This window comes from Carcharhinus amblyrhynchos, chromosome 3 (genome assembly GCF_965287045.1).
Source record: "Carcharhinus amblyrhynchos chromosome 3, sCarAmb.v2.hapA, whole genome shotgun sequence".
NCBI classification, from domain to species: domain Eukaryota; kingdom Metazoa; phylum Chordata; class Chondrichthyes; order Carcharhiniformes; family Carcharhinidae; genus Carcharhinus; species Carcharhinus amblyrhynchos.
The window spans coordinates 111,170,684-111,187,317 of NC_137326.1; the positions used below are offsets into that span (position 1 = coordinate 111,170,684).

A 16,634-nucleotide genomic window follows, 5' to 3' on the forward strand; every position below is an offset into this window, starting at 1 on the left:
AATCAGATAGTTCACACTTGGCACACCAGCCAATGACATTCTGCTACAGTGAATCCATTGAGAGATGACTCAGTTGTCAGTGATGCAATCTTCCAGATCACACTGACGTTTGGCACTCTCAGTTAGGGATCTTTTTTTCCTTACCTTAATGTGTATGCAGATCACCTGAGTGTGATGATGTCACAAACTTGCCTGCCACATATTAAAATGCTTCCTCTTTGTAACACAGATATTGTGCCCTCATGGCCAACCTTGGCCTTTGCCAAGTCCAATATCCAGACACATCACAAAGCCGTCAGGCCATGTGTCATTGCTAATAAAGAGCGTACTTCAGCTTTAGTACATCCTCTTTGCTATCCCATTCCTTCCCTCCACATGGTCTAAAGCAACCATGTGCACTTCCAAATCATCCTCAAGGCCTCTATTGCCCACCAGAAATCACCATTTGGAATTAGCATCAATGACCTTGGTTCATGTGAGAGGATGCACTGTGCTCTATTGCTACTTTGTGATGAAGGTCTTGTCCCCACTAGACAGAGAACCACGGGGTGAGGTTGGATGTTTAAGTGCCGGAACAGTAACATGGCGGCACAGTAGCACAATGGTTAGCACTGCTGCTTTGCAGCGCCAGGGACCCAAGTTCAAATCCTGGCTTGAGTCACTTCCTGTGTGGAATTTGCATATTCTCCCTGTGCCTGTGTGAGTTTCCTCCGGGTGCTCCGGTTTCCTCCCACATTCAGAAAGACATGCTGGTTAGGTGCATTGATCTAAACAGGCGCTGAACTGTGGTGCCTAGGAAAATTTCATAATAACTTCATTGCAATGTTAATGTAAGCCTTACTTGTGACTAGTAAATAAACTTTTAAACTTCTTTATGGCTGAGAGGTGCCATACTTCATCACTTTGAGGTGACAAAGTTTTCCCACTTATCAGTGAGTTTAGAAGATGTACACTCTGGAAGTCAAAAATGCAGTTGGCTGACAACAATGCACACAAGCTCTGTGAATGAAAATCCTGCTGAGAGACAGAGAGCACGTGGAGTTGCATAATACGTGACCCTTCTCCACGTGTTTCCTTATACACTACATCTTCATCTTTCAAGAATCAGATAATATAGGAGAACACTTTTGCCTCAATTTTACGCAGCTAAGAATAATCATGACCTGACTCTGCAAAACACGTGAATGAGATTTGTTTCACAGGTACACTTAACATTAAGGTTAAGATGTCACTGATGTTGACAATAGTGTAAAAAGGGGCACCAACTGTGGTGATATGGATGGCCTGCCTACATCTGCTGTGGAGCAGTTTGTGTGTTCTGTTCTGACTGGATTGTGACTCCGAGCCTAGAACCAGCTCCCACTGAGCTGGTTCTCTGCGCTGATGGAAAGTGTGGGTGAGGACTGACAGGTCTTGTATGGTGCTCTCCTCTGATTCATCATCCAAGGTGTCCTGAGGTCTGGAATTGCAGGCCTGGCTTGTGGATACCATTGGGCACTTTACAGTGATGCCGATGAGAGAAAGTAGAGGTAATTAGTGCTTGGCAGGTCACTCTGAGCGTTTTGTCCTGCTTTACAGTGTGGTTGTCTAAGGATTGAGCTGATGCAACATCGTCATTTAGGTGTGCTCCACCATCCTCACCATTGGTGCAGGCATAGACAACATCTCCTGTGACCAACTCAGTGGCTCTATTTTTGATCTTTGTGAGGAGCTTGATGTCAGGCACTCCATTCCTAGTCTGCAATCTGTTCCTTTTATTACGCATGAGCTTATCCTGCATAAAGATAGGCAGAGAAGATATGAGCAAGACACATGCCAAGGAAGATAGTGAGGATGCCTGTCATATATGGTTGTTGAAGGGAGCTGTGGATCGCATGAGGATATGGTGTCCAGTGAAGATGAGGCCTGACAGATGTGAGAGTGTATGTCAGAGTGAATAGTGATATCCTCTGAGCTGGTAGTGAGTGAGATGCCAATGAATGTGCGATAGGCTTGTGAGTTGAAAGTGATGTGATTGTGGACTTAACCAGGCGGCATGGATAAGACTAATCGTCCACTTCCTGCACTGGGTGACAGCCTTCTTCAGCACCATGTTGGCAATGATCACCACTATCATCATCTCCCAAGCTGGATTGGTCACCTTGTAGATCTTCTGAGGCCAGAACAGGGGCAGAGGACATGGCTGAGGGCCTTGACTGTGTCCAGCAGATACTCCAGTGAGGCATCACTGAATTTGGAGGCTGCCACCATTTTGGGTTTCAGGACCGTGTCTTCAGTGGAGCAGTTCTGGGCAGCTGACATTGAGAAGACCGTGCGTGGCTGCATTTTAAATATGGCATCCAGAGTGAGGAAGCGTAGAGTAGGTGAATCAGAGGTTGCCTGCAAGTGACCCAGTGTGTTTCACATGTAAATATAATTAATGAGGTGGGGAGTTGTTGATATGACGTGATAACCCAGCATTATGGTCAGGAGCTAGAATGCCATTTTTTCATGCCCACTCCTGTAGTTGGTAGAACAAGGGGGAACACCCTGCCCGCTGTCACAGGAGATTCACTGAATTGAATTGATTTGATTTATTATTATCACATCTATTGGGATACAGTGAAAAACATTGTTTCTTGTGAGCTATATAGACAAAACATACCAATCGTAGAGTACATAGGGGAAAAGAATAAGGATAGGGTGCAGAATATAGTGTTACAGTTACCGATAGGATGAAGGGAAAGATCAGCTTAAAATGTGATAGGACCATTCAGAACTTTGATGGCAGCAGGGGAGAAGCTGTTGAGTTGTTTGATACGTGTTCTCAGACTTGTGAATCTTTTTCCTGACGGAAGAAACATAGAAGATCGAAGCAGGAGGAGGTCATTTGGCCCTTCAAGCCTGCTCCGCCATTCATCACAATCATGGCCGATCGTCCAACTCAATAGCCTAACCCTGCTTTCTCCTCTTTCTCCTGCTTTGATCCCATTCACCCCAAGTACTATATCTTCATTGTTTTGGCACCAACTGCTTCCTGTGGTAATGAATTCCACAGGCTCACCACTCTTTGGGTGAAGAAATGTCTCCTCATCTCCATCCTAAATGGTCTACCCTGAATCGTCCAACTGTGACCCCTGGTTCTGGATTCCCCCACCATCGGGAATATCTTTCCTGCATTTACCTGTCTAGTCCTGTTAGAATTTTATCAGTCTCTATGAGATCCCTCCTTCATTCGCCTGAACTCCAGTGAAAACAATCTTAACCTCGTCAGTCTCTCCTCACATGTCAGTCCGGCCAATCCCCGAAATCAACCTAGAAACCTTCACTGCACTCTTTTGTTGTAAAAAAAAATCAGCCTGTTTTAACCCTTATACGGTGGACAAATAACTTTGAGTAGACGTCTTATTAGTACAAACAATATTTATTTAAACCCACACAATCAATAATCACCCACCCGACCAACAATAAGTTATCTTACAGAAAATACAAGAATTCAAGTACAATACAAGACCTTGACTTAATTGTGTGTGACTGACAAATACCCAAACAGATACTGGCCTTTATCTGTATGCTGGTCTTGGTAGTTGTCTGTGTAGTTTGGTCCTTTGCTCTGGTCTGGCATTCTGGCTGTAGTCTCTCTTTCTTCCTTCTCGGGTGTGGTGGCTCTCCTCTTGCTGGCGATGTTCACCATTGTTGTAGCTCGTTCGTGGGATCAGAGAGAGAGAGAGATTCCTGGTTGTGCAGCATCCTTTATACCCCATTTGGCTTCACGCCCTTTTTTTGGCCATTGCCAATCAATCGATCAGGACTTGATCACCCTGATCGATAAGAGTCCAATCAGGTGCTACCACACCGATCTCTGGGTGTGTCCCCGGTGGCCATGCCTGTAGGTGTTGTAGGCACATAGGTCACATACCTTCCTCCTAAATAAGGATTCACGGTGCCTTTACGTCTGGCACACAACCCAGTGTGATCAGAAAGTCTCTTTCATCCTGGAGATGGCCCATATCCTGTGTATTCACTCATCAGGGTTGTAGCCTGTTTGTCTCTGTCTTTAAACTGCAGCCAGTCAGTTTAGTTTCTTGCCCAGTTATCCCAGAGTGCTTTACAAAACGCCATTTTAGATGGCCTGTTTGGCTACACTTTCGAGAGCAAGAACATCCTTCCTCAGAAAAGGAGATCAAACCTGTGCACGATATTCTAGGTGTGGCCAAGAAGATGCAAGAGACTATGTCCGGGGTGCGTGAGATCCTGATTATAGAACATAGAACATAGAACATTACAGCGCAGAACAGGCCCTTCGGCCCACGATGTTGTGCCGACCAGTTAAAAAACAATGACCCTCTAACCTAAACCAAACCCTTTCCATCCATAAACCTACCCACGGATCTCTTAAACGCCCCCAAACTAGGCGCATCCACAACTGCAGCAGGCAGGGCATTCCAATCCCTCACCACCCTCTGGGTAAAGAACCTATCCCTGACATCCGTCCTATAACTACCACCCCTTAATTTAAAGCTATGCCCCCTCATGCTAGCTTTCTCCATCCGAGGAAAAAGGCTATCACTGTCCACCCTATCCAAAACTCTGATCATCTTATATGTTTCAATAAGGTCCCCTCGCAGCCGCCTTCTTTCTAATGAAAACAACTTCAAATCCCTCAGTCTCTCCTCATAGGACCTCCCCTCCATACCAGGCAACATCCTGGTAAACCTCCTCTGCACCTCTGATTATGCTGGCTGCTTTTCTGAGACAGCAGCAAGTGTAGATGAATAAAAAGTAAAGTTTATTTATTAGTCACAAGTAGGCTTACGTTAACGCTGCAATGAAGTTACTAGTCACCACACTCTGGCACCTGTTCAGGTACACTGAGGTGACCTATTCACCTAACCTGCACATCTTTGGATTGTGGGAGGAAACCAGAGCACCCGGAGGAAATCCATGCAGCCGCAGGGAGAATGTGCAAACTCCACTCAGACAGTGACCCCAAGCTGGAAATTGAACCAGGGTCCCTGGTGCTGTGAGGCAGCAGTGCTAACCGGTGTGCTATCATGCCACGTTATGGATGGGAAGCTGGTTCGTATGATAGACTGGGAAACTTTCTCAACTTTTTGTAGTTCCTTGTAGTCTTGGTCAGAGCAGGAGCCATACCAAGTTGTGACACATCTGGAAAGGATGCTGTCTGTAGTGCATCTGTAAAAGTTGGTGAAAGTGTAGTGGACATGCCAAATTTCCTTAGCTGATATTTATATAAATGTTTTTTTAAGTAGCCAGTGCAAATCAGATGCAAGAATTAAAAGTGCCTAAAGAACAGTATTAAAGAAAAACAATTTTTTAAACCCAGAATCCAGAAATTCACCATCACCTGGCGATTTAAAAATTTAGGGAAAGTTTTTGTGTTAAAGGTCTGGTGGGTAGCAAATTTGATACCCTTCTGTAAAAAAAAAGGAAAACTTTGAAATTATAGCTATAAAACCAGTTCATTTGTCAGTAAATTAACAAGCCTGCTTTTTCCAAACAAAAAATGGCAGAGTTCCATCAAACAGGATCTCTCACTGTGTACTGCATGCAATTTTCCGTGGGTGAGGAATGCTGACAGTAAGATCTCTAGTCAAACAGGCTGGAACTTACTTTAAGAATTGACTTGAGGTGGACATAGGGTAAAAAAATGAAACATTTTTGTCTTTTGTTATGTTCTGAACTCCATTTTATTGTGGGTTGCAGATTGTGGACTGACCAGCTGGGCAGGGGAAATTTCAGATAACATCCGCAACTGTGCAGAGGATCATGATGATCTTCACAAGATCTCCTCACAGGTCTTGGACAAGGGGCTAGGATTGGTTTCTGTGGGCTGTATAATTATGGTACAGGAATATGCACTTTAGTCTGGAATTGGTAGGCAAATAATTTGTGTCTGAGTTTCCATTAGTAACAGAGAAGTTAATATGTTAATTGTTTAAATGGCTAAACTTTTTATTTCAACACTTGAGAACTACAGACAAATTGAGACTTGTTTTGCATGCATATTCTGAATACTGGAAATGACAGCCAGTTTTGTTCATGTAATTAAAATTGATAGTTTGTTACTCTTTGCTCTGACATGTCTTCATACATTCTTAAATAGATATGCTCATATATCTGACATATATCAAAGAATTGAGATAGCCTGCAGCATTGGTTTTGATTGATAACTGTGTCTGAAACTTGTTTGAAGGTTTTGGGAAGACTGTGGCTCCCTATGGTGTTAGCCTCTCGTTGTGAATGTATTAGAAATTGCCTGAGCACAATTAGTCAGTCCGCAGTTGATTGCCAGGAGAGGTTTTGAGCTGCCTTGACTGATATGATGGTCGTTTTCTCATATAACATACTTTCAAGGATTAGGTTATGCTGAATGATAGGTAGGAGGAAGTATTTTGGTTGTTTTAATACATCATGAAGAATAAAAAAGTATTGAAATTACTCGAAATTTACTTTACATTTACCTCATTTGTGTTAAAGAAAATACATAATCAGTCTGTCCACTAAAGTTGAGGATAATCCCAAACCAGTGAGTGGTTCACTCTGCTCAGCTTTGTGTTTAATCTTTGGGTCTATCTGCCATTTATCTAGATACTGGGCAAGCATAAACACATTGTGGTTATAGAAGACATGTTTGGTTTATAGGACTGATCAATGATGCCCGAGTAGAATATTTGGTGTAACACGCAAAAATCTGACAGTTATGGTTGCAACCTATTTTTGGACATCCTAAAGTGCAGCTGCCAATTCCAAATGATGCCCATGTAAAATGGGTGTCCCAAAATAATTGCTAAGGAATCAGCTGTGGGTGATAGTTGATTTGAGCCGTAAAGTAAGTAAGTAGAACCTGCTGTTTCAAATCTCCAAGAAAAAAAGCTTTGTCTGATTTGTTTTTCATTCTGCTGTTTAGATTTCCCTGAACCTTTGTAATAATTGTTCTATTTTTACTTGCTTCCCCCTGCTGCACTTGCACCCAATTGGTTTTTCTTATGGGAATCCTCCTATTTGACATCATAAGAACATAAGAACATAAGAAATAGGAGCAGGAGTAGGCCAACTAGCCCTTCGAGCCTGCCCCACCATTCAATAAGATCATGGCTGATCTGTCGTGGCTCAGTTCCACATTCCCGCCCTCTCCCCATAACCCTTAATCCCCTCTCTCATCAAAAACCCATCAACCCGCGTCTTAAAAATATTTAGCGAGGCAGCCTCCACCAGTTCAACGGGCAGAGAATTCCAGAGATTCACCACCCTTTGAGTGAAGAAGTTCCTCCTCAACTCTGTTCTAAACCGCCCCCCCTTTATCTTGAGGCTATGCCCCCTAGTCCTACTATCCTTTCTGAGCAGGAAGAGTCTCTCCACCTCTATCCTATCCATCCCATTCATCATCTTATACGTCTCAATGAGATCTCCCCTCATTCTTCTAAACTCTAACGAGTACAATCCTAATCTATTCAGCCTCTCCTCATAGCTCAACCCCCTCAACTCCGGCATCAGCCTAGTAAACCTCCTCTGCACTCCCTCCAAGGCCAAAATATCTTTGTGTAAGTACGGCGCCCAAAACTGCACACAGTACTCCAGCTGCGGCCTCACCAATGCCCTATACAGCCGCAGCAAGACCTCCCTACTTTTATATTCAATCCCCCTTGCGATGAAGGCCAGCATCCCATTCGCCTTCCTGACCACCTGCTGCACCTGCAAGCTGGGTTTTTGCGACTCATGCACAAGGACCCCGAGGTCCCTCTGCACCGTCGCCTGCTGCAGTTTTTCTCCACGTAAGTAATAATCCTTCCTACCATTATTCCTACCAAAGTGGACCACCTCGCACTTGCCAACATTAAATTCCATTTGCCATTTCGTGGCCCATTCGCCCAGCCTATCTAGATCCTTCTGTAGACTCTCCCCACCCTCCGCACAATTTGCCTTTCCACCAATTTTGGTGTCATCAGCAAATTTCGACACCCTACACTCGGTTCCCTCCTCCAGATCATCTATATAAATGGTAAATAGCTGAGGCCTCAGCACCGACCCCTGGGGCACTCCACTAGTCACCATGTGCCAATCCGAATAGCACCCATTGACCCCCACTCTCTGCCTCCTATTTGACAACCAGTCCTCTATCCACGCTAACACCCTACCCCCAATTCCATGCCCCCTGACCTTCTGCAATAATCTCTTGTGAGGTACCTTGTCAAACGCCTTCTGAAAATCCAGAAAGACCACATCCACCGGCTCTCCTGTATCCACCGCCCTAGACACATCCTCATAGAACTCCAGTAAATTTGTCAGACACGACTTCCCTTTAAGGAAACCGTGCTGCGTCTGCTCTATCAAGCAGTTCCCCTCAAGATGCCTCGCAATTTCCTCCTTAATGACGGATTCTAACATTTTACCTACAACAGATGTTAAACTAACAGGCCTATAATTCCCCGCCTTTTGCCTGGCACCCTTCTTAAACAACGGCGTAACATTAGCCGTTTTCCAATCTTCCGGCACTTCCCCGGAATCCAGCGACGTCTGGAAAATAACCACCAAGGCATCCACTATCACCTCCGCCATTTCTTTCAGGACCCTCAGATGCATTCCATCCGGTCCTGGGGACTTGTCCACAATCAGCCCCTCCAGTCTGTTGAGCACCACCTCTCTAGTAACAATAATGTCATCGAGACCCTCCAGTCCTACCACCTTTCCATCTCTAACATCCGGCAAATTATTCACGTCCTCCTCCGTGAAGACCGAAACAAAAAAGTCATTCAAGACCTCCGCCATATCCCCATCCCCTACCACTAAGTCCCCCTTCTCATCCTCTAAGGGACCAACGTTCACCCTAGCCAGCCTCTTCCTTTTTATATATTTATAAAAACTCTTGCTATCCTTTTTTATATTAAGCGCTAGCCCAGCTTCATAGTTTCTCCTACCCTCCTTTATCAACTTCTTTGTTGACATTTAAACCTCTCCCAATCCTCTTCTCTCCCACTACTCTTAGCTACTCTAAACGCCTCCGCTTTTAATTTAACACTTTCCTTCACCTGCTTCGTTATCCACGGCTTATTACCTCTCCTCCTACGGTCCTTTTTGACCATTGGAATAAATTTCCGCTGAGCACCAAGAAAGATCTCCTTAAAGATCCTCCACTGCTCCTCAGCAGACCTACCTTCCAAAGTGCTCCCCCAGTCCACATTCGCCAATTCTTCTCTCATCCTACCGTACTCCCCTCTGTTCAAACAAAGGACACGTGTCTGGGAACCCACTTTCTCCTCCTCCATCTGCACCAGAAACTCCACCATACAATGATCACTCTCCCCAAGAGGATCCTTCACCGCAAGTTCCCTAATTCTACCTGCCTCATTACATAGCACCAGATCCAAGATAGCTCGCTCCCTCGTCGGCTCCAACACACACTGTTCGAGGAAACTATCCCGGCAGCATTCCAAGAACTCCTCCTCGAGCCCACCGCTTCCAACATGGGTCGACCAATCAATATGCAGATTGAAATCCCCCATAACCACGGCCGTTCCATTCCTGCACGCCGCACTTATTTGCGCGTTAACAGCCCGCCCCACCTCCAGATCATTATTGGGGGGCCTATAGATGACACCCACCAGCGTCTTCCTCCCTTTGCTGTTCCTAATCTCTACCCACAACGATTCCACCTTCTGCTCCTTGGCTCCAATATCATCCCTTGCTACCACCTTGATGCTATCCTTAATCAGCAGAGCTACGCCCCCCGCTTTTCCCTCCTGCCTATCCTTCCTAAACACTTGATACCCCTGGACATTCAGCTCCCAGTCCCTGTCACCTTGCAGCCACGTCTCTGTAATGGCCACCAGATCATATCCATTTGTGTCGATCTGCGCCACCAACTCATCCACTTTATTCCTAATGCTTCGCGCATTCAGATAAAGCACCTTCATCCCAGCCTTCACCTGGGCCCTATTTGCTGGAACGCCACCAACCATACTCACGACCCTTACTTCCTCTATTATTGGGACATCCTCAGCCTCAATCCTTACCTGTACCGTCTCCTTAACTTTAGACCCTGCAATGTCACCTACCCTCACACCCTCCCACCCTCCCTAATTAGTTTAAAGCCCTGTCTACAGTCCTCTTTACATGATTAGCCAGCACTCTGATCCCAGCACGGTTCAGACCAACCCCATCCCACCTGAACAGGTCCCACCTACCCCAATACTGGTGCCAATGCCCCATAAATTCAAACCCATTCCTCCCACACCAATCCCTGGGCCACCCATTCACTTCCTTAATCCTATCAACCCTATGCCCGTCTGCACTCGGTTCAGGCAGTAGCCCAGAGATGACCACCTTGTCGGTTCTACTTTTTAATTCCATTCCCAGCTTTTCATACTCCCTCCCCAGATCCTCAGTTTGCATTTTGCCTACGTCGTCGGCACCCACATGAACAACTACGACCGGATTCTCACCCTCCCACTCCAGGTTCCTCTGCAGCCCAGATGTGACATCCCGGACCCGAGCACCAGGCAGACAACACACCCTTCTGTGCACTTTGTCATTGTGACAAAGGACAGTGTCAATACCCTTCACCCCACTATCCCCAATTACAACTACGTTCCTTTTCCCCTTCTCTTTGCCTATGGCCTGCTGCATCACTGTACCGTGTGCAGTCTGTTCACTGACCTCACCTCCCTCGTTCTCGTCCAGACTGGAAGCAAGAACCTCAAACCTGTTATGCAGCTTGAGAGGCTGAGGCCTCCTCTCCCCACCCTCCTTCCTCCTCTCAGCAGCCCCCTCTTGTTCCTGACCCTTAGAGTTAGCCAGTCTAGGGGGGGTGGATGTTACTTGCACCCCATTGACAATGGCACCCTTTCTCCCCCTGATGAGCCTCAGCATCCGTAGCTCAGAGGCCAGCTCATCTACCTTGAGCTGGAGCTCCTCCAGCAACCTGCACTTACTGCAGACATGGTCACTGGGGAGGACCCTGGGGTCCACCAGTTCCCACATCATACAAAAACCACACATCACATGCCCCTCCATTATTCACTGCAGTAATTTTGAAAATTTCCACACGAACTCACCTGGCCCTTTTTCTCCTCAGCCCTTTTGATATTAAGCCCTAATTGCTCACTCTACTTCCCTCTCACTCCACTGCCCGCTCAGACGCTGCCCGCTGTCTACACCAGGCCTCCTTTTAAACCTGGCGCTGATTTAAAGCTGGCTGGCCCACAACTCCTAACCACTCCCTCAGAATTCTTAAAGCAGTAAATACAATAAAATAAATGCTTTAAACAGTTCTACAAAGAACAAAGTGCTTTAAACTTATTTAAACAGGTTTTTAACAGGTAAAATCTTATCTCTCTCTGCTCCTTCACTCGTCTGCTCCAGCAAACAATGGAAGGCTTCTGACAAAGTGAAAAGTGAACATTTTCCCACAGCTTCAAACCAAAGCTGAGCAGAATGAACCACTCACTGGTTTGGGATTATCCTCAAGTTTAGTGGACAGCTTTATGACCAGGAGGAAATGTTAAGAAATGACTAATATAATTGTTTTTGTAAGTCAGCATTGTTTTGTAGACATTGATAGATATACTGCAGCAAAGCAAGAAGACGAGGAGAGATTGCCTTGGGTGCCCAGCAAGTTAAAGGAAAGATGATATCTAGCAGATGGTATCATAGGAAATTGCTCCCTGCAGTACATTTTTTCTGTTTATTTCAGTGCAATATAATTTATATGACCCTATTTTGACTTTATTCACTCCTTGCTGTATTGTCTCTTAAGATAGCATTTGTTGCATATATGTTTTGCAGCTTACCGTGATAAGCATATGGACAGCTACTTCATCTTTACGTTTATATACACTACTATCTAATTTCTTTTCTGGCCTGTCTTACAGTTGACACATACTTGACCAGTTCACTTTTGGCCATTTTAAAAATGAGTTCCTGAGATTCATTTGTGATCAATTATCCTAGATAACAAAGGAATGTCAGCGAATAACATTTAGCGGTGAAAATTCAACTGTACATTTTGCAGTTCATTAATAAAAGATAGAATATTACATACAGTCTGCAAATGCACATTTTTATGAAATGCACGCAGGAGGGCAGGAGTGGGTACAGCAGAATTTTATCTCATTATTGCCTTCGGCCATTCTTTCTTTGGATGTAATGTTCAACTTTTTTATCCTATTGGCGAAAGACGAATGCAACACATCCTGTTTTTCTTTTCCTCCCATGTCAAGGAACAGTTACAATTATTAAACATCAGTAAATATTTGTTTGGGATTTTAGCACTTTGATTTTTGGTTCTTAAGGAAATAAATTTATGGTAGAACTTTCTGCATGTTGTGAACATTCCAATAATGGTGTTTGTTTAATTACTGCACAATAAATAAATTACTTTGCAGACACCTTTCCGAGGTTTGTAAATATGATTAATGCAGAGGCTTGCTCAGTGTTCACTGAGTGCAATTGTGGGTGTCTGTTTTGATGTGCAGCAAGCAACCGCAAGCATTTTGACTATTGGTCCTCATTTGAATCTCATGGGCAAATTGACTGTATATTTATAGCATTTGTGGAGTGGAATATTCAAGATTTCTCGCACCAGTAGCAGTACCAAAACAGTCCAGTAATTACAAAAGAATCCTCATAGAACAAGTACTCTGTCAAATCTGTCTGTCTGTACAGGACTGTGCTGTGGGGCCTATGCAGCCCCCATAATCAAGTTCCAAAGTTTGACTGGGGGTAGAATGCAAGGTGAAGGGGGGGTTGGTTTGTGGCCTAACAAAGACATGGGCACCAACGTGCAAGGAGGACTGCAAGAAAGGGGGGATAGGCGAGTGCTCACAATGGCATGCAGAGGGGCAAGGAAGTGGATAAGGATGATGAACACTGGAAGGCAGAGGGAAGACCAAGGGTAGGGAAGCTGGACACTGACAAGGCTGCACGATAAAGCTCACATATAAGGGGGTCAAAGGGATACCACATTGTTCACTGGAAGGGGAAGCAGGAAGACTCCAGATGCAGTAGTTAGAATTCTGAGTAGGGCATGGGGCCTCCCAGATGATGGGCTCAGGGGAAACTTTGTTACATTTTGCTCTGAAAGATCTTAACAATAAAAGCAATAAAAAAAACAATTTTAGCCCCACTTTTTCAGAGCAGGAAAGGTGGATGTTAAAAACAAAAAAGATATTGGTTTCCACTTGTTTGTTGAATTTTTGCTAATTTTAAACATAGACTCGCCAATTATCAGAGAGATCAGTAATATGAATCAAGGTCATAATTTTGTGTCTCTAATGCAGACAGGAGGCTGGAATATCACAGGTCCTTGGGATGAAGACAACTTCATGGAAGTGCTAAAAGTAGTTTCTGGGACATACAGAGCAGTTCCTTTTTTCACAGTCTATGTTAGTGCAGACTCCAAAAGTTCCAACAGCAATGTCATCCAGGTATGTATGTTAGTAGTGTATGAAATTGTTTAAAAAAGAACTCAATATGTAAAATGTGTAAATATTCATATTTATTTATGAATATATATGGTGAAACTTGACATTTTAAGATGACCCATTCTTCTGTGTAAAGCTGATCTCAAAATTGTTTCCTCATTAGAGGGAGATTGCAAGATGCAATGTAGTGTTCATAATTACAGCTCTCGTGTTAATGGTTGATGAATTAAATCCAATTGTTTCCATGTTACTAGCACAGATTGTCAATCACTGCTGATGGGAAAGACCAAGCACTACTCTCAGTTCAAGGGATTTTAACTTGAATTTCGTAATCACAAATTGCTCCTTGTATGTCTATCTCAGAAATTTCTCGTAATTTGTCTATTGATAAATCTTGATCATTTCAAGAAATAGAGCTTTTATTGTTTTTCATTTTAAGAGGGAAGATGGAAGAGTTTATTGTCTGTAATAACTATTTCAGAACACTTCCTATCAATGGTCTAATTCCTGCAAAAAACCATGGTAACTTTTCAAACTAGTCTGAATATAATTAGCAAGTGAATGGAGATGATTAGTAGGTGTAATTACATTGAACTGTGAGTTTGCACCTGTCTTTTAATGTAAGACTCATGTTATGGAGAAATTAAGAGATGCACAAATGTATCACAGGAAGACCAATTATAATGAGTTGTGTGCTGGTTCCTGGATTCATTGGTTTTATACCTCCATAAGTATGCTTTTAGCAGTGGAGTGGGTATAATAGCACAGTGATTATGTTACAGGACTAGTAAATTCATTGATTTTTGCTTAAAGATCCAGGGATATGAGTTTAAATCACATCATGGCAGCTGGAGAATTTAGATTAAGTTAGTTCAATAAATCTGGAATACAGACTACTCTCAGTAACAATGACGTTAAAAAATTGGACAGCTGTAAAAGCCAAACTGGTTCACTAATAGCTCTTAGGGAAGGAAATCTTCCATTTTTTTCCCAGGTCGGGCCTACATGTGACTCCAGACCCACAATGTGGTTGATATTAACTGTCCTCTGAAATGGCCTAATAAGTCATTTGCCTCATACAAATCATTACAAAATATTAAGAATCAAATTGAGGTGCAGTACATGTTAAAACACAGCCAATCCAGTCAACTTGGCAGAATCCTGTTCACTAACTTATGGGGACTTGTGCCAAAACTGGGATACATTAGTGAACCAAATGGGTTCCGTAGCATAGTCAAAAAATAGTTTGATATAGTCACACTCACATAAGTATATCTTTCAACTGATATATCTGATCCATCTGTCACCATAAATGGGTATATCCTGTTTCACCAGCAGATCTACTCAGGTGATAGCACAGGGGTATATAGTCAGGAGGGAGCCCTCATTATTAACACTGGGCTCTCATGCCATCAGTCAACCATGAGAAAGGAAACTAGGTAATTACCATCTAATATCCTCCCTCAGCTAATGCTTCAAGAAACATCTTCTTCTTATGGTCAGAAGTATGGATGTTCACTACTGACTTCAACTTCTCAGATAACGCAGCAATCTGTGCTTGTGTGTAGATCTGGACTTCATTTTAGGCTCTGGCTGAAAAGTGTCAAGTGACATTCACATCAGACAAGTACCAGGCAGTGACTGTCTGCAACATGAGAGAGTTTAATCACCAAACTGCTAACGTTGCTAAATCCCCCACCATCAACATTCAGGATGTGATTGTTGATCAGAAACATAATTGGAACCTCCACATAAATACCAAAGCTAGAAGAGAAGATCAGAGACACTGTATTCAATAGTGAATAATTCACTGTATGACTCTACAAAGCCTTGCCACCATATATAAGGCACAAGTCAGCAGTGCGATAGAATATTTTCCACTTGCCTGGATGAGTACAGCACAGAAAGCGCACCATGTAGGCAAAAGCAGTCTGTTTGATTGTCAACCTCGTCCACCATCTTAAACGTGCACTCTCTCCATGACTATGGCAGTCTGGCTGCAATGTGTACTATTTACAAATCACATTGCAGCAAATCACACTGTCTTTTTAGACAGCAAGTTCCAAACAGGTGACCTCTGTCACCTAAGTAGAACAAATGCAGCAGACATGGATCCCTCAAAGTTGCACATCACCCTGACTTGCAATTATATTGTCATTCCTTCATCCTCTGGATCAAAGTTCTGGGGCTATCTACCTAACAGCACTTATGGATGTACTTACACTGGGACTGCAGCAGTCCAGGAAAATGACTGACTTCCTCCTTCTTGAGGGCTTTTCAGGGATGGGTAATTAATATATTGATGTCCACATTCCATGAATGACATAAAAAGAAAAATGTTGTGGCTTTTATTTTCTCTTTCAGGTTGATCAATCAGGCTTGTTTCTTCCATCTCGTGATTACTACTTAAACAAAACAGCAAATGAAAAGGTAATGTTTTGGTGCAAATTTATTTCATTTTGCTTCTTTTGTTTCATTTTTTAAGATCTTTTGCAGCAGGGAAAGGAGGAAGTGGATGCAAGGAGTAGTAAACATTTACTTTGATTAAGGATTAAAAGATTAATTTATATGAAGATTTGAACATATGTCTAATTACATATTCGTGACCTACCTTGCGTTGTAACTATTTAATTGATATGCAGTTTTCAATTGCCTACTAACTAACCAACCAAATTTAATTATTTTACAATTTATAGACCAGTAAATGTGAGGTTTAAAAACAGCTTTGTGTCAAATTACAGATTTACATTTTTAAAAATTATGCATGTAAATATAGCGTAAAGATAGTTTTAGGAGGTTATGTAAAATTAGACTTGTAAAATTTAGCTGAATAAGTATTTCCTGATGAGCCGTGCCATTTGGAAATTTCATTAAGTATTGAGAAAAGCATCACTGGGAGTTGAAACTGATGGATCATCATAAATCTGAATTTAGTATGCAGACACTATCATTGTGTAACCAATTTTGAAATCTAATGGAAATAATCTTCTGCAAAATTTCCCTTATTTTTATAGAATCCCTGCAGTGCAGAAGGAAGCCATTTGGCCCATCAAGTCTGCACCCACTCTCCAACAGGGCATCCCACCTAGGCCCTATTTATCCCACTAATCCCCCTAACCTACACAACTTGGGACACTTAAGGGACAATTTAGCATGGCCTGTCGATCTAACCTGCACACCTTTTGGACTGTGGGAGGAAATTGGATCCCACAG

The 16,634-nt window shown here is 43.2% G+C and overlaps 1 protein-coding gene across 3 annotated transcripts in view; it reads left to right on the forward strand.

The window, feature by feature from the left end:
- Positions 1-16,634, forward strand: part of ece2b (endothelin converting enzyme 2b) — a 154,658-nt gene that overhangs the window by 107,176 nt on the left and 30,848 nt on the right. For all 3 annotated transcript variants that reach the window (XM_080185711.1, XM_080185712.1, XM_080185710.1), the window contains exons 6-7: positions 13,278-13,424; positions 15,786-15,851. In XM_080185711.1, the coding sequence (XP_080041837.1) occupies positions 13,278-13,424; positions 15,786-15,851 (213 nt within the window). The remainder of the gene's footprint in view (positions 1-13,277; positions 13,425-15,785; positions 15,852-16,634) is intronic.